The sequence below is a fragment of the Manacus candei genome, unplaced genomic scaffold (genome assembly GCF_025592945.1).
Source record: "Manacus candei isolate 608988 ecotype Guabito, Panama unplaced genomic scaffold, ASM2559294v1 h1tg000192l, whole genome shotgun sequence".
Lineage (NCBI taxonomy): Eukaryota > Metazoa > Chordata > Aves > Passeriformes > Pipridae > Manacus > Manacus candei.
Window position 1 is genome coordinate 273,265 of NW_026138240.1, and position 23,197 is coordinate 296,461.

General features: G+C 51.1%; 1 protein-coding gene across 1 annotated transcript in view; it reads left to right on the forward strand.

The window, feature by feature from the left end:
* The window catches only part of SKAP1 (src kinase associated phosphoprotein 1), a 149,323-nt gene that overhangs the window by 111,248 nt on the left and 14,878 nt on the right, over positions 1 to 23,197 (forward strand). Inside the window, exons 5-11 of the mRNA XM_051774206.1 lie at positions 7,298 to 7,378; positions 8,064 to 8,147; positions 8,905 to 9,029; positions 10,474 to 10,537; positions 10,975 to 11,148; positions 16,837 to 16,899; positions 22,081 to 22,193. Of these exons, the coding sequence (XP_051630166.1) occupies positions 7,298 to 7,378; positions 8,064 to 8,147; positions 8,905 to 9,029; positions 10,474 to 10,537; positions 10,975 to 11,148; positions 16,837 to 16,899; positions 22,081 to 22,193 (704 nt within the window). The remainder of the gene's footprint in view (positions 1 to 7,297; positions 7,379 to 8,063; positions 8,148 to 8,904; positions 9,030 to 10,473; positions 10,538 to 10,974; positions 11,149 to 16,836; positions 16,900 to 22,080; positions 22,194 to 23,197) is intronic.

Here is a 23,197-nt window from a genome sequence, read left to right on the forward strand (position 1 = left end):
CGCCCTCTCATCCTGCAGAAACTTGGCTGAACTGGGGGGGGGCCTTTGAGGGGCTGCTGCATCCCCAGGCCCCTCTGATGCCCCATTCCCGTGTCCCCCTCCCCACCCAGCACTCCCTAAAACTTCATCCCGTTTTTATCATCCCCCAGCTGTGTCCCTTTAACACACATCCTTAATTTTGTATTAAAAAAGCCAGTTTTCTAGAAATTGGTTAATAGGGCTGGGTTGGATGCTGGAGTTTTAAGCAGGGGAGTCGGGAGTTTTTCCAAGAGGAAGCAGCTTGCTCTTTTTTCCTGGATTTGTGTGTGGTTTTTTGTTTTTTTTTTTCCTTTGGAAGGAGGTAACTGGCACTTCATTTATCTGTGGGTTTGTTATGACTCTGGGCTAACAGATCCCACACTTAGCAAACTCTCACTCTTCACTAATGGAGGAGACTTTAATCTAATTGCCCCGTGTCGCCCAGCGCGGAGCCTCCGGCGTCCTCCTCCCTTCTCCTCCTCTCTGGAAGCAGCCCTGGCTCGCAGGGATGGTCCCCACTCCCCAATTCCCACCTGGCCCCGTGCCCAGCCGAGCTGGGATGCGGGAGGTGGGAGCCTGGGAGGACTCACAGACACCAGATTTGCTGGTGTCAGACCCCGGAAAGAGCCGGGAGATGGGGGAGGACCCACGGCAGGAGGGAGGGAGGGAGGTGGAAGTCGCTGGAATATCGGGAAAAATGAGGTGTGAGATCCCGGGCTGTGCTCACTGAGGGAGCCCCTGGAGTCCCCTCCTTGCTCAGCTCGAGGAGGGTGAAGGGAGGTGATGCTCCCACTTTGCACCCCGGCGTGGATTTTGGGGCTTTCTGGCTCACCCAGTGGGTATTCCAGGGCTGTTCCAGGGGTTGGATCGGGCATGAGCGGTGCCAGGGAGCTGAGGGATGCTCCTCCAGGATGATCCCATGGGATGCTCCCCTGGGAAGCCTCGTCAGACACCGTGGGTTTGTCACCAGGGCTGAGGTCAGATGGGTCTCTTTAAAAACCCAAAACGATTTGCTTGAAAAACAAAGCTTGAAAAGGACCATTAAAGACCCCAAAGCGAATTTTAGAATCCCCAAATCCGGAAACTTTGCTTGCCCAAGTCTGAAATAAGGCCCTGGAGAGTCCCAGCATTTCAGAAAGGTCCCAAACCAGACTCAACCACCCAGGGGCTGAGGGGGAGAAGATTTTCTTTAATCTGATGTATTGCAGCAGCTTAACTCCCATCCTCAACCCCAAATCTGTTCTCCTCCCAAATCTGGAAGGCTGAGAAAAGGCAACCTCTGGTTCTGTTCAAAATGGGGAAGGTTTGGGAGGCTGAGATCTCCCAGCTGGGAGGACTGTGATAACCAGGAGCTTTAAGCCCCATCACTCCTGCCAGTTCTTCCTTTGTAGTTAAATAAATCAGCTCTAAATTTAACAGGATTTAAATTTTTGTTTCCCCCCCCCCCTCATATATCCATCAAGTTAAAAGCAAATTGATTTCACCCATAAAACTCAAAACCCGTCGCTTTGGTACGTTTTTATTTGATTTTATTTTTTTTTTTCCAGTCTCAGGCCATAGAGCTCTATGAACATTAGCTGTGAATAAAAGTTAATAATCACTAAAAGCTGCGTCTTTCCCCCCAGTTTGGAACAGAATACAAAATTTAAGTACCCAAATAAACGTTTGTTAAGCTGCGTTAACGACTGAAATATTTTTGCAGAGAAATAGTGTTCTCTGCTGGTGAACTGCAAGAAATGTTACATTTCCCATAAAAACCCGACTCCCATGGATGTGTTTTAACAAGTTACCAGGAAGGGAATAAAAAAAAAGTATCAAAGAGACCCAACGTTAAAAAGGGAGGGGTGATTTAAATCATCCCCAAAATGAAGGGGGCAGTTCCAATCCCCTGGAATTAAATCCACCCACCCCGGGGGGCTCCGACACCGCCCGGGAAGTTCCTTTCATGGCTCGGGATCCCGAGGGTTTCAAAGGGAACATCTTTGTCCCAGCCCAGCACAAAGCAGGAGCCTCTTAACCAGCTCCAGACCCTGTCCCGGTGGAGCTGCTCCAGGAGGGATTTGGGGCCCAGGGAGGTCTTGGAATGGCAAAGAGGGGAATTGGGGACAGGGGTTATCCCCCCCTTCGTGCTCGACGGGGAGGAAGAGCCTTTTCCTCCCCCAAAAAATCTGCAGGAATTAGCCCAGAGCTCTGCAGATGGATCCCGGCCCGGCTCCCAAAGTCTCATCTCCAGGGAGGTTCCTCGGGAATGTCTCAAGCTAACTTTCAGTTTTGCATCTTCTGAAGGGAATAAAAACCTCAGGCAAAAAGCTGGAGCAGCTGGGCAGAAGCTCTTTTCTGGGGGGGTTCCTCAGTCCTGGCATTCCCAATCCCGTATCCAACATCTTGGTTAAATATACCAGAAAAAATCTGATTTAATTCCCTGAGATCCCTCATGATCCAGGCACATCCACCCCTGGAAGTGTCCAAGGCCAGGCTGGACAGGGCTTGGAGCGACCTGGGCTGGTGGAAGGTGTCCCTGGATGGGCTTTAAGGTCCTTCCAACCCAACCCATCCCGGGATTGTCTGTGTGGGGCTGGCAGCAGGTTGGGGTTGGTGGCACCAAGGGACGGGAGGGATCCCGGGAGGAAAGGCCGAGGGAATTGGGATTGTTCAGCCTGGAGAAGAGGAGCTTTGGAGTGACCTCACTGTGGCCTTCCAGGACCTGAAGGGAGGGACAGGAAAGGTGGAGAGAGGCTGTTCCCGAGGGCCTGGAATGACAGGACAAGGGGGGGAATGGATTTAAACGGGAAGAGAGCGGGTTTAGGTTGGATACTGGGAGGAAATCCCTCCCTTGGAAGGTCCTTGTGCCCTCCTTGTGGGAAGGGAATGGATTTAAATGGGAAGAGAGCAGGTTTAGGTTGGATACTGGGAGGAAATCCCTCCCTTGGAAGGTCCTTGTGCCCTGGCCGTGGGAAGGGAATGGCTGAGGCCTTGGGAGTGTCGCCATTCCCTGGAAAATGAGCCAGTCCCCTTAACAAGGAGTGGTGACCTGCTGGAGCCCACACATGAGCGCTCCGGGCGGGAGGAGGAAGAGGAGGATGTTGGGGACAGCGAAGGACGGGCGGGTTATAACTGTTGGTCGGAGTTAATGGGAATAAATCCCTCACCTGTGGTGCATTAACTGCAGTGTTTTCAGCCTGGGATGATTTAGGTTTTCCCTTTTCACGCCGTAAATCAGAGCAGGTCGAGTGTCTGACATGGTTGTGTTTGGGGGGGAGAGAAATAGCAGGGGAGTGAGTTACATGGGTTGGGTATTTATATATTTATATATTTATATAAAAATAAATTTATATATTTATATATTTAATTTTTTAATTTTTTATTTATTTATATAATTTTTATATTTATATATGTATATATTTCTTTATATATTTATATATTTTCATATTTATATATGTCCTTATATATTTATATATTTATTTTATATTTATATAAAAATATATTTATATATATTTATTTTATATATTTATGTATTTATATATTTATATATTTATATATTTATATATTTTATTTATATCTATATATTTGTTTTATATTTAGATATTTCCTTATATATTTATATTTTTATTTTATATTTAGGTATTTCCTTATATATTTATATATTTATTTTATATTTATATATAAATATATTTTTATATATTTATTTTATATATTTATATATTTATATATTTATATATTTATATTTTATTTATATTTATATAATTTTTTATATTTAGGTAATCCCCTATGTATTTAGATATTTCCTTATATATTTATATATTTTTTTTATATTTAGATTTTTCCTTATATATTTATATTTTTCTTTACATATTTATCTATTTCTTTTATATTCAGATATTTCCTCACATATTTAGATTTTTCCTTATACATTTATATATTTATTTTACATTTATGCATTTCTTTCCATATTTACATATTTCTTTCTATATTTATATATTCATATATTCACATACTTATTTTATATTTATATATTTCTACATTTATTACCTTACCCTGCCTTTTTTTTAAAGAGGATTTTAAAACCAGTCCCCTCCTCTGGCAGCCTGTGGGTGGGTGGACACCCAACCAGCCCCATCCGAGGGGAATTTCGAGCTGCAGCTCCGAAGCACCAGTTGCCATAGCAACTCCCCAAATCCACTTCGGGGCTGAAAAGAGGGTTTTTTTTCTCTTTTTTTTTGGTTTGTTTTTTTCTTTTTTCCTATTTTCCCCTCCCTCTCTGCTGAGTGGGAGCCCTTGGCTAATGAGCTGTGCAAATAGATATTGAGATTTAGTGGGGTTTATTTTGCAATTAAGGACTTAGTGATTTGGAAGGGAACTTTTTTGGGGGCCAAAGGCTCTTCCTCCTCTTGGAATTTTTTCCTCTCTTTTTTTTGTTCGTTTTATATGGTTTTTGTCTTTTTTTTTTTTGCCTTTGCCAAAGTTGGTTTGACTTCAAACTTGCTGTTAAATTTTCCAGACGGAATTAAAACAAATGTGAACAACAACTGGAGGTTTTCCAGCCCTTCAGGGGCTAAATCCCAACCCAACCCACACCCAACTTCTTGCCCTTGGGTGTCTCTTCCCTTGTTGCTTCTCAACCACAAATCCCACAGTTTTTCCTCTGGAAAAACCCCGACGGATCCAACACTAACTCAGGGCCCAGCAAAGATCCATATGTGCATTCCCTGTTTATTTGTGTTCAGTTCATTGTGGTGATGCTGTTAATTAGGAACTGCTCCAGCCCAGGTGAGGGAAGGGAAGGTTTGGGAAGGGAAGGTTTGGGAAGGTTTGGGAAGGTTTGGGAAGGTTTGGGAAAGGAAAGGAAAGGAAAGGAAAGGAAAGGAAAAAGGAAAAAGGAAAAAGGAAAAAGGAAAAAGGAAAAAGGAAAAAGGAAAAAGGAAAAAGGAAAAAGGAAAACTATCTGCTCCTCCATCTGTGGGTTTGGCTCCAGTTTTGTCCCACTCCTGCAATCCCACAGCTTTGGATGCTCTGCAGGATCCCAGCGTGGGGCTGTAATTCCCAGAGCAGCCCTTCCGTGGGAGGCTCCAGCTGGAGCCGTGTGGGTCATGGCTTGGGAAATTCATCCTCAGGGAGATCCTGGGGGATGAGCAGCTCCCTGGGGAGCCTGGGAGGCTGCAGGGGAGGGATCCCACCTTCCCCCGGGCTCCCACCTTCCCCTGGGCTCCCACTTCCCTCTCCACATCCTCTGGGCATCCCTTAGGATCCTAAAGAGGTAGAACCCCCCCAGGACTGTGACTGCAGATGAACTGAGCTCTTTGCTGCAGGCAGGAGCCATCTGGGTTGTTTTAGGGCCAGGCTGGGGAGGGATGGGGACACCCCCCCTCACCCCAACCCCGTGTTGCAGCCAGGCAGAGCCCCCAGTGCTGCATCCCCCACATCCCAGGGATTTAATCCGGGCTCTGCATGGGCAGGGATGCAGGAGGGAGGCAGGACACGGGTTCCAGCTGCCACCTCCCTGTCACAGGCTGTCAGACCTCAAATTTCCAGAGCCCTCTGGAATCAAATCAGCCCCTGCAGCCCCTCCTTAATTGTGTCAGCTTGTCTGGAGTATTTAAGGGAAAGGGAGGCTCCTTCCATCCTGGTTTTCCTGCTGGGAGACTGAGGCCCGGTGTGTCCTGCACAGGGGGACAGATTTGGGCTCCTGCTGGTCCTTCAGAGGCCCCAGGGAGTTGCCAGCCCGGCAGATCCCGGGATCTGAGGCTGGACAGGGCTTGGAGCAACCTGGGCTGGTGGAAGGTGTTGGAAGTCGGTGGTGTTCCAGGTCCTTTCCAACCCAAAGCATCCCGGGATTCCCTGATCCCACAATTCCGTGAGCCAGGGCCACAAATAACCCCAAACAGGGGCTGTGGAAAATCGATCTCAAACAGGGCAGAGCACAACAGCTGGGGAAGGCAGCAGCTCTCCCGGGGGTCCTGCTTCCAGCAAAACCACGGGTGGAGAGAGGGAATGCGGGGCTGGGAGAGCTCACTGGGCTCCCATCCCACCCCTGCTGCTTCCCTGCTCCCCAAATCCTCTTGGCAACGGCGGGAAGAGCAGGAAGCCCATCCCTGGGGTGGCCGGACCCATCCCAGCCCCGGGATGCTGAGCAGCGACCTCATCCCGCCTCCGGCTTTTCCAGAGCCGCTTTTCCAGCGGAGGGCAGAGGGGAAGCCCCCGCTGGGAAGGCGCTGCGAGTAAATGAAATTAAAGAAGCGGAGCGGCGCTCGCAGCTCCCTTTTTCCCCCCCATCTCCTCCTCCCCTGGCGGGTAATTCAATCCGGCTCCCGGCGCTGATGGGATCTCTCGGTGCCCCCGCTGCGGGAAAGGTTCTTAACGGCCAAAGAAAAGTTCCGCTCAAGCGTTTGGGGGTTTTTTTTTGGTTTTTTTACGTTCCTGCCAGCGGGGCGGGCGAGGAATGGAATGTTCACCCTCGCGGGGTCTCCCCGGCGGCCCCGGCCCCGTTTTCCTAATTATGAACATCCCGGAAAATGACATTTTGGATTTGCATCGGCAAAAGGGGTCGGGGTTGGTTTTGGTTTTGGTGGTTTTCGAGGAGACGATGGTTTTTGTTTTTTATGAGGCAGATGCTCAGAGTGGCTGCAGAGGGTTTGTGCCAGGCAGGTGTGTTCACCTGGGCAGGGAAGGGGGATGCCAGGGAGGGGGGGCACCACGGGGTGTTCTGACCCCTCCGGGGGCTGAGGCAGAGCAGGATTATAAAATCATAAAATAGAAATGATAAAATTATAAATTTATTAAAAATCATAACATAATAATATATATTTATAATATATATAATCTATATATAACATATAATATATATTATATATTATATATATTTATATATTTATTTATATAATATATTTATATAATTTATTTATATTTATATATACATATTATAAATATATATTATATGTATATAAATATATATTTATATATATAATATATTTATAATATGTGTATATAATATATATTATATATATATTATATATATATGTATATTATATATTATATATACATAATATATTTTATATATACATAATATATTTTATAATTTATATATATTATATAAATATACAATATAATATATTGTAGGCTCCTGAGAGCCTTTTCCCTCTTGTGGGGATCTGGTGGGATCGTGGCAGACCATTCTTTTCACCTCCAGGCCCTGGTCTGGCTTCTCCTGCAGAGAAAGGAGCTGAGGGCATGTGGGAAGGGCAATGGGGAATCCCAAGGTTTCCCTTTCCTTTGCTCCCTGCAGGGCTGGAGGAGAACCCCCCAAAGCCCATCCCGGATACAGGGAACATCCTGAAACAGGGATACCTGGAGAAGAGATCCCGAGGTAAGACCTGGAATCACAGGGAAAGGTTTGGGGGTGTCCTATCAGAATGGCCAATAATTCAACTTTTCAGGGGAAGAACAAGCAGGAAAATATGGGTGGTTTTTTTCCCTGCAGATTTGCACAGGCCAAATGTGCAAATTTTCCTTCTCAGGGACAAGGAGAGGGTCTTGATTTTTTTTTCTCTTTTGCAGATCATCCAACTGCACAAAGATTAAAACCCCCCCCAAAAAAAATCGAATTAAACAGGCAACCCAGCCCTCTGAGGCAAAATGTGCCCTTTTAACGAGCTAAAACCCCAGCAGTTGGGAGCATCACACACATTAAGGGCTCGAGATAAGGCCCCTGACTCAGCCTCGGGTTTATCTCCATTTTTACCAACTCCTGCGAAAGCCACAAATTATTTCCTCATCACTCCGATTTTATCCTGATTTATTTACTCTGTGACAAGGTGGGAGGAGGCAAAAACAGCCCCTTTTTTTTTTCTATCCCTCCTGGCCATCAGCTGAGTTTAGGACTTGGTGCTTGGTTTAGCTCCCTCCAGCTGCAGACTAAAACTTATTTTACTTATATATATATATATATAAAACATGTTCCTGCCCTTTTAGCATCACATCCATCTGAAACACGGGGTGAAAGGACGAAAATGACTGGTTTTCCCCTCTTTTGACGCCCTTTTCTTTGCCAGATCACAGCTTTTTTGGGGCAGAGTGGCACAAGAGGTGGTGTGTCCTCAACAGAAAGACCTTCTACTACTATGCCAACGAGAAAAGTGAGTGGTGAGAGAGACACACCTGCATTTGTTCCCAAAATATGGAGGGAAGGGGCTGGAAAAGAGAAGGGAAGAGCCTTTGCTGAAGGACTGGGAAGGCTGGGATTAATCCCTTATCAGGGTTCCAGAAAGGCAGAGCTCGGCTTGATTTCATTTTTTCCCCCCTTGATGGAGATGAAATGAGAAAAAAGGGGACAAGGGACGGAGCTGGGGGGGGGGATAAAAGGCTGTTCCCAGTTTTCCATGAGCTCCAACCTCCGTGCCTGTATTTAATCCTCGTGCCAGTGGATGTCAATATTTTGCTGTCGTGCTCCATCGGGTCCATCCCAACTGGGCTTCCCAAGATTCCAGGGGCAGGAAAAGGCCCTACAACCCCCCCCCCCATCCAGGGGTTCCCACCCCCAGCAGGGACGGGGTTAAACCCCGGGGGGGTCCGAGGGTGAGGAGGGTCTTTGTCCTCCTCCCCCGTCCTTTGTCTGAGGAGCTCCAGCGCTTTTTTGTTTTCCCAAACGAGCCTCCCAACTCCTCCCATCCCACCCCCTCGGGGTGTGAACTGCCAGGGGGGTGGGGGTTGAAGCCCAGGGGTGAGATTTGGTGATTTCTGGGGTTGTTTGCTCGGGGGTTTTGGGGGATGAGCAGTTGGAATCTCCCAAACCATCTCCAGGGGATGGAGCGAAGGAATCCTGGGCTCGGTGGGTTTCGGTGGGATGGAATTCTTGTGGAAACTCCCAAATTTAGCCCGTTTTTCTGCTTCCAGGCAAGCAACCAAGAGGCACCTTCTCCATCGAGCACTACAGTGCCCGGCTGGTCTCCCACCTCCGCAAAGATTCCCGGAAAAAATGCTGTTTTGAGTTAACCTGCCCTGGCAAACGCACCTACGAGGTAGGAAATGGGGGGGGGAAACATGGAATAAAAGTCCTGGATGTGGGGGTTGAGGTGCAGGCTGGACCTGCAGGGTCGGGAGGGCTGGGAATGTTTAAATTCCTGGGGAAATCCCGATTTGTTTTTGAAGTGAGGGTGGCACAGGTTTTCCCAGGGAGGTGGTGGATTCCCAATCCCCGGGAACACCTGAGGTCGGGTTGGATGAGGCTCTGAGCAGCCTGGGCTGGCTGGGGATGTCCCTCATTTCGGGGGTCGGTGGGTTCGGTGGCCTCCAAAGGTCACTTCCAACTCAAAAAAAATTCCATAATTCTGCGATTCCACGGAAACCAAACCAGCAGCACCTCGGGAGGGGCTTCTCCCCACCTGAGCAGGGGGCACAGGGGAGGATCCCGGGCTCTCCCAAAGGATCAGGAGGAACAGGGAGTGGAACCAGTCGAGGATGGAGTTGGAAAAGCCCAATTTTAACCCAGCCCTGCAGAGCCAGGTTAAACATAAACCTGCAGTTTATTGAGCATCCAGGGGGGAGCCTAAAAATCCAATGCACAAAGTGGGAATGAGAGCCTGGATGGGCCTCGGGGAGGTTTGGGATGCAGGGCCCTGGGTGGGGGCGGCAGCAGAGCCCGTTCCGTGGGGACCGTGGTTTCCATCGGAATTATTTTAACCAATTGAGCTTGACAGGCTTCCTCTGGGGTGAGCCTGGCTTTGTCCTGCTGCTCCTTCCCTGCTTGGAACGGGGAGAGAAAGCCCTGGAATGGCTTTTCCCGCTGTCCCGGGGTGGACAATGGCAGAGCCGGGATGGCCATTCCCAGTTTCCAAAGGACTCCTCCCAACCCCCCCCCGGGCTGGGAACTCCTGCCGGGGGTGGGGGCTGAAGCCAAGGGATGAGGTTTGGTGGTTCCTGGGGTTGATGTTTAGTTGTTGGGGGTTTTTTGGGGGTGGGGGTGAGCAGTTGTCACCTTCCAAATCTTCTACAGAAGACAACAGTGAAAAGGGAACTTGGGCTCAGTGGATTTCAGTGGGCTGAGATCAAATCCTTGTGTGGGGCTGAAATCCTTTTATAAGGTTGAAATTCTTTTATAGGGCTGAAATCCTTGTGTGAGACTGAAATCCTTTGTAGGACTGAAATCCTGTATAGGGCTGAAATCCTTTTACAGGGCTGAAATGATTTATAGAGCTGAAATTCTTTTATAGGGCTGAAATCCTTTATAGGGCTAAAATCCTTTTATGGGGCTGAAATCCTTGTGTGGGACTGAAATTCTTTCATAGGACTGAAATAATTTATAGGGCTGGAATCCTTGTGTGGGACTGAACTCCTTTGTAGGGCTGAAATCCTTGTGTGGGGCTGAAATCCTTTTATAGGGCTGAAACCCTTGTTCCAGCTGCAAATCCTCTTGCTCTCCCTCCAACCCAACCCCAGCCCAGTAACAGCTGCCCCTCTCTCCAGTTCACAGCCCCAAGCCCAGCAGAGGCTGAAGACTGGGTGGACCAGATCCAGTTCCTCCTCAAGGGTGAGTTTGGCCCCATCCAGCGTGTCCCGTTTCTCTGGGAAGATCCTTCCCACCCGGGAACGGTTTGACACCGACAACACCGAGACAAAACTTCCAGCCCTGCCTTTGGAAAAACCCTCTGGAAAGCAGGGGCGGCTCCCTTGAGGCACACACCTGGAATTTGGCTTTGTTCTCTTGGGTTTCCCGGTTTTTCCGTGGAATTCGGCTTTGTTCTCTTGGATTTCCCCGCTTTTTTCCTCGGCCTTTTCCTTTGTTTTGGCCAATTCTCGGCTCGTTTGCACCTCTTTTGTTTGTCACCTCTTTTGTTTGTCCCCTCGGTGCTCCCGGGGGCAGTTCACACCTTGAGCGGGCACAGGGGTTGGTGTAGGGTTTCCCGCTGGCTGAAAGTGGGGGATTTGCTGGTTTTCACCCCGTTTTTTTTGCTCTCCCCACCCCAGACCTGAGCTCCCTGACCATCCCGTACGAGGAGGAGGAGGAGGAGGAGGAGGAGGAAGAGCTCTACAACGACGTGGACAGCTCTGACTCCATGAACACCTCCCACAACACCACCCTGACCCAGGAGGAGCCCAACCTGGAGCTGGAAGGGGAGGACATCTACGAGGTCCTGCCAGGTGAGAACCCAAAATCCAAACCATCCCTTTCCTCTTCTCCCCCTGACCCAAAATCCAAACCACTCCTTTCCTCTTCTCCCCCTGACCCAAAATCCAAACCATCCTTTTCCTCTTCTCCCCCTGACCCAAAATCCAAACCACCCCTTTCCTCTTCTCCCCCTGACCCAAAATCCAAACCATCCCTTTCCTCTTCTCCCCCTGACCCAAAATCCAAACCATCCCTTTCCTCTTCTCCCCCTGACCCAAAATCCAAACCATCCCTTTCCTCTTCTCCCCCTGCACGAGGGAGGAAACCTCGGCCACGCTGATGGGAATGAACATCTCATGGCCCCAAAACCCGAAGGTTTCACCCCATTTCTTTGCTCAGGCTGGACCCCAAGAACAAACCCTCCCTGTTCTGGGGGGGTTCTCATCAGTAAATTCGGGTGAAGCAGCTTTTAGAGGTTTTGCTCCCTCTCAGCCAGAGTCAGATTGAGTTTGGTGAGAGTGGGATCTCTGGGCTGTGTTACCTGGAAAATCAGAGCTGAGCTGATGGAAATGCTCCCTCCTGGGCATGGCAGGCAGGGCTGTAACACAATTACTGCCCTGCCACCAGATGATAAAATAACTGCATTAAAGACAAGCTGGTGCCCTCTCACGAGGGCTGGACAGACCCCACAGGCTCAGAGGGTGACAGGCCTGCAACATTTCTGGCTCTGCCAACAGGAATCAGGGGGTGACACAGCCCAGGGCTCGGCCAGCAGGTCACCTGAGCCTGTTCTGCCTCTGCCCTGAGGGGGGGAACCCCACCCTGAGAGCATCCAGCAGTGTCTGAGTTCAGGGATGGGGAAAAAAAGAGGTCCTTGTTTCTTCTTCCCTATTTCAGAACTTTCTATCCAGGCTGGTCCTTAAAAAGCACCAGGAGGTTTTATTGTGCCCGAGACCTTCCCCTTGGAATTGCTGCCAGGGGGGAAGCAATGGCTTGTGGCATCCAGACAGTGCTGGGAGCAGAGCTGGAGCTCCAGGACACACCCTTGGCCTGTGTCCATCTTCCCTTCCTCACCTTCCCTTCCTCACCTTCCCTTCCTCTTCCCTTCCTCTTCCCTTCCTCTTCCCTTCCTCTTCCCTTCCTCTTCCCTTCCTCTTCCCTTCCTCTTCCCTTCCTCTTCCCTTCCTCTTCCCTTCCTCTTCCCTTCCTCTTCCCTTCCTCTTCCCTTCCTCTCTTCTCATCCTCAGCTCTTTAAACCCCCCCCTTCCCTCAGGAGCACCCTCAGCAGGAGCCTTGGGGTGCTCCCAGGACGGTGTTTGGGGGTGCTGATGGTCTGTCAGGGCTTCCACCATTCCTGGCTGCCTTGGCTGAAGGTTTCCATCATTCCTGGCTCCCTTGGCTGAAGGTTTCCATCATTCCTGGCTCCCTTGGCTGAGTGTTTCCAGCATTCCTGGCTTCCTTGATTGAGGTTTTCCATCATTCCTGGCTGCCTTGGCTGAGGGTTTCCACCATTCCTGGCTTTCCAGCATTCCTGGCTGCCTTGGTTGAGTTTTCCAGCATTCCTGGCTTTCCAGCATTCCTGGCTTCCTTGATTGAGGTTTTCCACCATTCCTGGCTACCTTGGCCAAGGCTTTCCAGCATTCCTGGCTACCTTGGCCAAGGCTTTCCAGCATTCCTGACTTTCCAGCATTCCTGGCTTCCTCGGCTGAGGTTTTCCAGCATTCCTGGCTACCTTGATTGAGGTTTTCCAGCATTCCTGGCTGCCTTGGCACCTTGAAGGTGCTCAGTCTCTCAACCCCCCCACCCCAATTCCCAGGGAGTGTGCCCAGAGGTGGAGTCACATCCCTGCAGAGGTGACAAACCAGTGGCAGGGCTCAGGAAAAGTCTGTTCTTTCCCAAGCTCATCCCTTCCCACCCCGCAGTGAGCACAGGGAAAATCCCCATCCAGCTGGAGCTTCTCCCTCCCTCGTGTCCCAAGTGAAAACTGAGAAAGAAAGGAGGAGAAGGAGGAGGGGGGGGAGGAAAAGAGAAGAGGAGGGAGATGAAGAGATAATTTCCTCAGCAAGTCATCGTCGTTAATGAAGTTTTACAAAAACAGACACAACCAAGGAAAAATAAAATTTCACAGGTGATAAATTTTTCCAATTTCCCTGGCAGAATTCGATAGGATTGTTAAATTAAGAGTGAAGGTGTCTGTTAGGAAGCAACGAGCAGTGATGGGTAATTTTATAGAGTGGAAAATTGAATCAAATTGCTACATTAAAACACAGCTCCTCTGAGGATGTGCCCGGGCAGCTCCGGGATGTGGGATCCACGGTGTTGGGATGCAGGGCCTGAGGGATCCTGGCAGTGCCAGGGGGGCTCCAGACCCCAGAGTGGGTGCCCACAGGGTGTTAAAGGCGTTTTCTCACGGATGGAGTGGCCAAGGTTGGGATGTTCCACACAGGGAGAGGCAACACAGCCCCCTGGGCTGGGTTTTCCAGCATTTCCCTTTGATTCATCCCTGGGAAATCCAAACATTGGCCGGGATCACACGGCGGGGTCGTGGGAAGACAGAGCAGCACTTCCAGGCTTGACTCCAGGAAAGCACCTGGATGCAGCAGGGCTTGGGAGGGGTGAGGGATGGATCCCATTCCTGGATTTCCCAGCTCAGAATCCACCAGGAATGTGCCTGGGAATGTGCCTGGGGCCGGCGTGGAGCGGGACAAGGGGTGGAGCAGGCAGGGATGAGCCTGGTGGTGCCATCCCAGGTGTCTGTCCCACCCCTGTGGGAATCACCTGGGATTCCCTCCGAGCTCCTTTGGGAAGAGGCACAGGGTGAGGGATCAGCAGGGAAGGAAAGGGAAGCTGGGGCACAAGGAATGAGCTCCTTGTCCAAGCCTTGGATGGGTGATGGACACAGGGAGGGGGGCCCTGCCTTGGATTCCTGGTGGAACACCCCCCATTCCATAAAATACGGGGAAGAATGGCCCAAGGTGGGAGAGGGAGGAAGGACTGCTTGGAAAAACCTTCCCAATCCCTGCCTGGTTCCTGGGGAGTGAGGATGGTGGGACCCCCCCAGCCTGAGCTCATCCCTGAGCTGTTCCAGCAAGGGAGCCCATCCCGGGAGGGAGCTCCCAGAAAAGGGGAAGGGAGCAGGGTGGATAAACCTCCCCAGGATCCCTGTGGCTCCCGTGGCTGCCCAGCTCCGTGTCCAGGCAGGAGCTGGCAGTGCCAGGGTTCCCCCAGCCCTGCTCCCCTTGGAATGAGGGGCACGGTGGCGCTTCCCAAGGGTCCCATGTGTCCCAAGGGTCCCGTGTGCGTGCCAGGAGGTGGGAGAAGGGCTCTGGGAAGAGGTTTCCCGAGGCCAGGCTGGCTCAGGGATGGAAGCAGTGCCGGCAGGATGCAGGGATGTGAGGATGTCCGTGGGGAAGCGTCGCCCGCAGCAGCAGGGCGGGTGGTGCTGCCCCAGTTTTGGGGGGGTTTTCCTGGCACAAGGAGCCTGGTTTCCGTGCCAAGATGGAATTTGGGGTTATGCCACCGAGTTAAGGGCTGAAGGAATCCTGGCAGGAGGATTTGGGACGCGGGAATGGTGCTGGGAGCCCAGGGCTGTCAGGGCTGTGCTTCCCTTCTCCTTTACAAATGCAAAGAGCAGGCAAGAGCCACTTTCAATAATTTATCTCAAAATCGATGCTAACGAGGTTCTGTCTCGTCGGGGGCCGAGTTTTACAATAAAGGCTGATTTATTTAGGAAAGATTTTTGGTGCCGCTTCCCGTCGGGAGGGGGAGCAGGCGCTGGGACCCTCCCGGCTCGGGATGTGATTTGCGAGGGGCGGCCGAGCCCTGACCTGGTTTGCATCGATCGGCTCCGGCCGGGAGGCGCTTCCCGGGAGCGCCGGGATCGGCTCCGGCCTCCAGGAGCGATTCCTGCCGGCTCTGCCGGGAGGGGACGGCAAAGCCGAGTCCCCTGGGCTGTACCAGGGCTGCCCCTCCCTCCCCAAGAGGAGCGGGGGAGCAATTTCTGTGGGCGTTGGCTTTTGGAAAACCTTGGGAATTGGGTTTATTTATGTTATTTTATATTATTTATAGAATTTTAATTTAATTGATTTATATTAATTTTATTAATTAATATTATTTAATATTATTTATATTATTTTGTATTTATATAATTTAATATTAATTTTTATTATTTATAATTTTATATTATTTAATAATATTTTTATTATTTTCTATTATTTATATTATTTTCTATTAATTTTTAAAATATTATTTATATTATTTAATATTATATTATTTTCTATTATTTATATTATTTTCTATTAATTTTATTTTCTATTACTTATATTATTTAATATTAATTTTATTTTCTATTACTTATATTATTTGATATTATATTATTTTGTATTTTTACATTATTTTATATTTATGTTATTTTATATTATTTATATTATTTTCTATTAGTTATATTATTTATATTATTTATATTTAATATTTATATTATTTTATATTATTTATATTATTTATATTATTTTATATTGTTTATATTATTTAATATTTATGTTATTTTGTATTTTATATTATTTATATTATTTTATATTATTTAATAATATTTCTATTATTTTGTGTTATTTATATTATTTTATATTACTTATCTCATTTTTTATTATTTACCTCATTTTTTATTATTTATCTCATTTTTATTATTTTATTATGCTGTGCACCCAACCTGTGCCAGCGCCCAGAGCAGCTCAGGGCGGATGGGCTGTACCTGGCCTGGTGTTTAATAGTGTTTAATAGTTATTTATGGAATCATTAAGGTTGGAAAAGCCCTCTAAGATCAACTCCAACCATTAACCCAGCACTGCCAAAACCTTGTCCCCAAGTGCCACATCCACGAGTTGTTTAAACTCTTCCAGGGGTGGTGACTCCGCCTGTGCCTGTGCCTGACCACCCTTTCCAGGGGGGAATTTCCCCCATATCCAACCTGACCCTCCCCTGGCACAGCCTGAGCCGTTCCCTCTCCTCCTGTCCCTTGTTCCCTGGGAGCAGAGCCCGACCCCCCCCGGCTCCCCCCTCCTGTCAGGGAATTCCAGAGCCAGAAGGTCCCCCCTGAGCCTCCTTTTCTCCAGGCTGAGCCCCCCCAGCTCCCTCAGCTGCTCCAGCCCCTTCCCAGTTCCGTTCCCTTCCCTGCACACCCTCCAGCCCCTCCGTGTCCTCCTCATCCTGAGATTTAAACTCATTCCTGTGCAGCTCCTTTTTTCCAGGCCTTCCCCACGACTGGAATTCCTTGACCTCTTCCATGGCATCATTTCTTGCATCCCTTTCCCCCCCTCCTCTGCCTGACTCCTCTTCCTCCTTAATTCCTCCTTCCATCCCAGCTCCTTCCTCACGTTTCTGTCCTGGAATTCCTCCTGGGAGTCCCGTTTTTCCCCTGGGCTGTGAGTCCAGCACAGGAAACATCTCTTCCTCCAGGACACCCAGCAAAGTGCTGCCTGAATTTATGGGGGCCCCGAGAGGTGATTTGTCTTTACCAGCCTTAACAACAATTCATATTTTTTTTTTTCGTGCAACACGTTTTAAAATATTATCTGTGACTTCCTCCCTTCCCCTCTCCGCAATTAGGCCGGGAATTTATTATCCTGGCAGTCGGGTTCTCTTGGAAGCACTCGGCCTGCTGGGGGTTTGGGGTGGTTGTGGCACTCACAGCCCTTCCCTGATTTCTCTGTTGTTCCCCCCTGCAGATGAGGAGCTGGATCCGCCCTTCCCAGAGGACAGCGAGGATGGTGGGAGTGGAGAGAGGAAGGGTAAGAGCCCCTCCTGCTCTGGGAAACCCAAAGGACCCCCAGCTCAGGGTTGTGGGGGCTGATCAGGAGCATCCTGGGCTGTGGGTGGTGCTGGAGGGTGGGTGCAGAATCCCCAGGAGCAGAGTGGGAACCCTTCAGCTGGGGGAATTCAGGCTTGGGGGGCTCTTCCCACCTTCTCCATGCTCTGGATAAACACCCTGTGGGGTGTCCTGTGCTTCTTTTGGGATGAACACCCTGTGGGGTGTCCTGTGCTTCTTTTGGGACGAACACCCCGTAGGGTTTCCTGTGCTTCTTTTGGGATGAACACCCCATGGGGTTTCCTGTGGTTCTTTTGGGATGAACACCCTGTGGGGTGTCCTGTGTCTCTTTTGGGATGAACACCCCGTGGGGGGTGGCCTTGGGGAGCTCCCAGTGGAGGAGCCCCAACATCTGCCCCCGCTCCTTCCCAGTGTCATGGGTGTGCTGGAGCATCCCCTTGGAGTCACTCCCATCCCTCCCCCTCATCCCATCCTGGATGTGGAGCAGGGGCATCCCCACGGAGTCATTCCCATCCCTCTCCCTCATCCCATCCTGGATGTGGAGCAGGGGCATCCCCACGGAGTCACTCCCATCCCTCCCCCTCATCCCATCCTGGATGTGGAGCAGGAGCATCCCGAGGGGCTGGGGAGAGGCAGAAGGAGCCCGGAGCAGGGGCAGGAAGCAGTCCCTGCCCAGAGGAAGCTGCCGCAGGGAGGATCCCGGCGCGGGAAGCCGGAAGGAACCGAGATCCCGCCGAGGTGGCCGGAGCCCCAGCCCTGCCTTTTCCTTGAGGACCTGCTCCGTGGGATGGGAGCGGAAGGGCTGTTTCCTCCCCGCTCCCACCTGCCCGGTTTTCCTGGATTTTCCATGGGCTTCCCGCCCCGGCACAGGAAAGCGGCTCTTGTGTCCGAGCAGCCGGGGCCGGGCTGGCCAGGGGCTTCCTGCTGCCTGGAAAACACATCCTGCCCCCCCAGCCTGCCCTGGGAGAGCTCCCCACACCGTGTGCACCTCGGGCTCACCCCGGGGACGCTCTGCATCCCGCTGTGGGATGACAGGGAGCGGAGGGATCGGTGGGATGGGGGGTGGATGAAGCAGCTCCACTCCTGTGCTCTCTTGGATTCACCAGCACCCCGAGAGTTGCTTGGCTGGTTTTCCCCTCCCAGCGATCCGAGAGCCCTCAGTCCTGATTTCCTGGTGTTTCTGGAAAGCCTGATCCCATAATTCCCTTCAGCTGACATCAGCTCCCCCTTGGATGATCCTTGGGCAGTTGTCCCCAGCCCGGGAGACTGCTCGGGCCTGTTCCTGTGGAAATCTTGGAAGCACAGACAGGGTTGAGCCCCAGCTGCTTCCAGAGACTGGAGCAACTCAGTGTTTCCCCTCTCCTAGGGATTTTGGGAAGCTTTTCCCCACCCTCTGGCACGATGAATTATCTGACCACTGGAGCATTTGGTACCAGCACCCAGAGCTTGGGAAAACTGCTCATTCCAAACTTTCTAAACTCCGTGGTGCTCCTAAAGTGGGGCTGAACATTTATCCACGGAGATACCCCGTGTCCTTACCCCGTGGAGTGGGATAAGGGCAGCAGCAGGGATGGGAATGGATGTGTGAGGAAAGCAGAGGGGGTGGGAAATCTGCACAAACACGTTTTCCTTTCCCTCTCTCACCCTCCCTGTTTTTAAACCCCCGAAGGCCCCGGCGGCAGGAGAGCAGCTCCCGGGGCTTTCCCAGCTGGATGTGGGATCAGAGCCCGGCTCTGTGACAGCCCGGCACCTCCGGAGCCGCTGATCCCTCACCCCGGGGATTCCTGAGGATTTTGCCTCTCGCCTGTCACGGCCCTTTCACACCCTGCTCAGCCTCATTAGCGTCTGCCGCCGGCTCTAATTGCCGTTAATGGTTCGAACTGGTTTGTTACTGGCGGTGTCAGGATCGCTCCGAGCCCCGGCGCTGTTTTCACACTCCACAACGCATTAGACTCCTGCCTCTGGAAAACCGGGCTGCCTTTCAAGAGGAGGGAAAGGTTTCAAGAGGGAAAGGTTACGGCAGCCCCGGGAGCCCCAACTCCTCGTGCCTTTTGCCTCGGAATTCCAGCTGTGCTCCCGTCCAGCTGGACCAGGAGCCGCCGGATCCTGGAGCAGGGGGATGTGCTCGGGGAGGGAGGGAAGCAGCGAGTTCCTGATTGAATCACGGGGCGTTTGGCTCGTGGAGAGCCATTGTTTGTCCTTTCTAAAGAACCACAAGGATGCCACCATTCCAGAGCAGCCCCACAGTCCAGCTGAGAGCCAGGGGCTGCTCCTGCCACGAGTCCTGTTTGCTCCGCTCGGGGCTGTGGCACAAACAGAGCAAAAATCCCTTCCTCTGGAAAACAAAACTGCCTGCCAGGCTGTTCCCTGTCACAGATCATGTCCCCTGTCCCAGCCCCTGTCTCCTGTCACAGCCCCTGTCCCTGTCCCAGCCCTTGTCCCCTCCCTGTCACACCCAGCAGTGACTCCCCGGAGCTGCAGCCACTTTGTCAGGAGGGTTCAGCATCAACGGGAGAAGGAAGGAGCCCAAGGGAAAGGCACTGGGATGGATCCTGCCTCTCCCACAGCCTCATCCCGGGGTGCAGAGGGGAAAGGAGCACTTGTCACATGTGGCTGGTTTCCTTTGTGACCCCCCCAGGCCGTGCAGGGGGAGCGGCTCCGCTTCCATCAGGATGAATCAGAGCAGGGAAATCACGGATTGACTGTCTGGGGCTTTTGAAACAGAACCTTTTGTCCCTAAAAAGGGAGCAGAGTCAATGCAGGAGTCCCAGGATGGCTTGTGTGGATCCCACATCCCGCCCAGCCTGGAGCTGGGTCAGGGGGATCACGGACATCCACCATCCCCCGAGGGAGCTGCAGAGGGAAACTCGCCCTTGCCCGGCCTTGGAGTGTTAAAATGGGATCCCTTTTCCTGCAAACACTCATAATCTTAATGAATTCTAATGTTGCTTTATTTTAACACAATATCCCTGGTCGCTGGCACAACCATCCCTGTGGGTTTGGAAGCTGGTGCTGGGAAGGAAGTGCCACGCTCTCCTCGGGAGCATCTTCCTCCTCTGGCACGACAAATCCCGACCTTTGGAAGGCAGGGTCGGAGGGAGGGGTAGGATCTTCCCTGCCAGCAGCTGACACGGTTGGAAAAAACACTTCTGGGGGCACGAACCTTCTTCCTGTGGGCTGGAAAACTGTCTCCCTCTGCAGTCACGGGGTGTCACATCCAGGCTGATGCTCCCCCTTCCTCCTGGCTGGGGTGGCACGAGGGCTCCGAGGTCCTCCCGTTCCTCTGGTGAGCAGGAAAGAGCAGCTGTGGGATAGGGAAGCATCTCCTAATTCCTGGTGAAGGAGGGGAAGCTGGGACTCCAACTTCCCAGCAGCATCCTCAGGGGATCTCCAGGGGCACTTGTGGCTCTGGAAACATCCTGGAGGAAGATGGATTTTCTATTTTCTGTTTTCTGTTTCGCTGTGTGTTTTCTACCACTGTGTTTAAATCTCTTTGCCAGCAAGTCAATTATGATGTTCCACAGAACACTTGGATATTCCTGCTATATTTCAAGCCTTTCCCCATCCCTGTCTCACAGGGGGATGCCAGGGCCATCCCCCCATCCCGGATTATTCTCTGCTGCGTGACATTGTCCTCACACCCTCCCTTAACGACCTTTTGTGTTAATTACACAATTTTCTGGCTCTTCCCAGAGCTGCACTGGCCTCATCCTCCTGCTCAGCTCCCCGATATTTCCTCTGCTTCCAGCTCATAACCCCTGATTCCTGCCCTCACCACCAGCTTAAATAACTCAGTAGCTCCTACTCCTTCTATTCCCTTCCCAATCTTTTCCTCGCCACTGCGTTCTCCCCCTTTAATACTTTCCAAAGGATGCAGACCTACTTTTTTTCCTGCCCAGCCTTTCTATTTAAGTTCCCCAAGTCCCTGAGTCATTCCAGCTGCTCCCTGCCGTGCCATTACCCATCTCTGTAATGTCCTTTTTCATATTTAGGTGATCCAATCTGGGCACAGCATTCCAGCTGCACCCTTATCGCTCCGTCCCCGAGACCACATTAGCAACATTTCCCTCCAACATGTGCTCAATATTTTCTATTTATGCTTTCTGGGCTTGGTTCAGAGCAGCACAACCCGCTGGAACAGCCCCCGTGCTCAAATCCCCCCTCCCTAAAACCCTGGTTTTACTGGCTCTAATTATCCATGGGGGTCACATCACGGATGTGTCCGTGTCGTGACATCTGCATTCGCCCCCAGCCTCGGTGCTGTGCCATCAGGGCACTCTCCTGCCTGGAGCCTTTGCTCCAGGAGCATCTTTTAACAGTTGTGGCCTTGAAAACTGGGAACCTGAGGGGGTTTGGGGTTGGTTTTGTGCTGGGATAAGTCCCCATCTCCTGCAGAGCTCGGCACGGGCTCCTCTGGGTCCATCCCAGGGTGGGATGATTCCTGCCCCACCCCTTTCCTGGGGGCTCTGGTGTCTGAGCCGGTTTTTGGGGTGGGAAGTGCCCTTCTGAGATGGCAGAGATGGAGATGTTTCATTTTTGGGGCGGGAAGTGCCCTTCTGAGATGGCAAAGGTGGAGATGTTTCGTTCTGGAAACGCCGCCGCGGAGTTTTCCAGAAACTCCAGATTTAATCCCCCCAACCTTGGCACTGCTTCCCACAGCCCCATCAGCCCAAACCCTTTGGCTTTCAGCACACATTTGCCTCTCTACAATTAAAAAAAAAAAAAAGGGGAAAATAAAGTTCCTGGATCACATTCCCTTCCCTTTCCACAGGCCTTCTACCTAAACTCCCAGCCCGATGGGAAGAGGGACACCTGAGCCATCAGGGTGTATCATTCCCAAGGTTTGGGACCTCCTCTCCTGGGAAAAGGGATGGAGAGCATCTTTGCTTCCTGTCGTGGTTTGATTTAGGGCCTTTGAAACATTTATCAATCTGTTTATTGAGAAATGTTGCGTTTATTTATTGATCAGCCCCTTTCTCTCGTGCGATACCTCTTTGTCTTCCACCTTTTAATTAAAATGCCAGATTAATCTTCCTTCCTTTCCTAAACAAACACCACCCCTTCTCCCCCGACACCCCACAGCCCCAAATGTCATTCCCTGTCCCCTTGACCCCCTGGTTTTGTTTTTTTTTTTTACCCCCAGGAGATCCCAAACGAGATTACGCCAATTATTACCAGGGCCTTTGGGATTGCAGGGGGGACCACCCCGACGAGCTCTCCTTCCACCGGGGGGACCTCATCTACATCCTCAGCAAGGTAGGACACCCCATCACCTCGGGGCTGGGGCTCAACTTCGAGGTCAAAACGTGACAAAATCGATCAAAATTAAGATTTGCAGCCAAGTTAAATTAACAGGGGGAGGAAGGAACCGGACCCCGGCATCCCCCTCCCTGCACCCCACACCCCACCCCACGAGACATTTCAAATGCCCCAGAGCCAGACTATTTTATTTTTAGCTGTTTTTTTCGCCCAGGAATGGAGTCAGGCCGTGCTGTTGCTCAGGTATTCCAGGGGTAATTGAGTTGCTCAGCCGGGTGTGACCGGGTCTCCCTTCGGGGTGAATAAATTAAGGGGTTGTATTAACGGCTTTGGGGGGGGCAAGAGGGGCCTGTGACCCCTCTGCTGCCCCGTGTGTCCCTGCAGGGCTCTGTCCCAGTCCCCAGCTGGTCCCTGCTGGTCTGTGCTGGCCCTGACCTGGCAGGGATGAACTCGGGGGTTGTGTTTTATGGGGGATGTTTTGCGATGCCCTTCACGCCCTGACCTGGCACAGGGACGGGGTGGGTTTGAGGGGACTGTGCCTTGCTCGTGGGGTTTTGCAACATGTTTGAACCCCAGTGTGGCATGGGAAGAGCAGTGAACTTTAGGGTCACCTTTTACAGGTGGTTTACAATGTCCTTGGCACCCCAGTCCGGCACAGGAACAGGGAGTTCGTGTTTTATGGGTGATGTTTTTCCACAAGCTTTACAACCTGACATGAGGCAGGAACAGGGATGAATTTGGGGGGGCTGTGCTTTGCTTGTGGTGTTTTGCAGCATGTTTGAACCCCAGTGTGACATGGGAAGAGCAGTGAACTTTAGGGTCACGTTTTACAGGTGTTTCCCAGTGCCTTTTGCGCCCTGATCCATCACAGGAGGAGCAATGAATTCGGGGGGCTGTGTTTATTTGGTGTTTTGATGCCCTTTGCACCCCATAAGCTGCCCCCCCACTGCCCCTCCACCCCCCTGGAGCTTCCCAACCACCCTGGACAGACATTTCTAGCT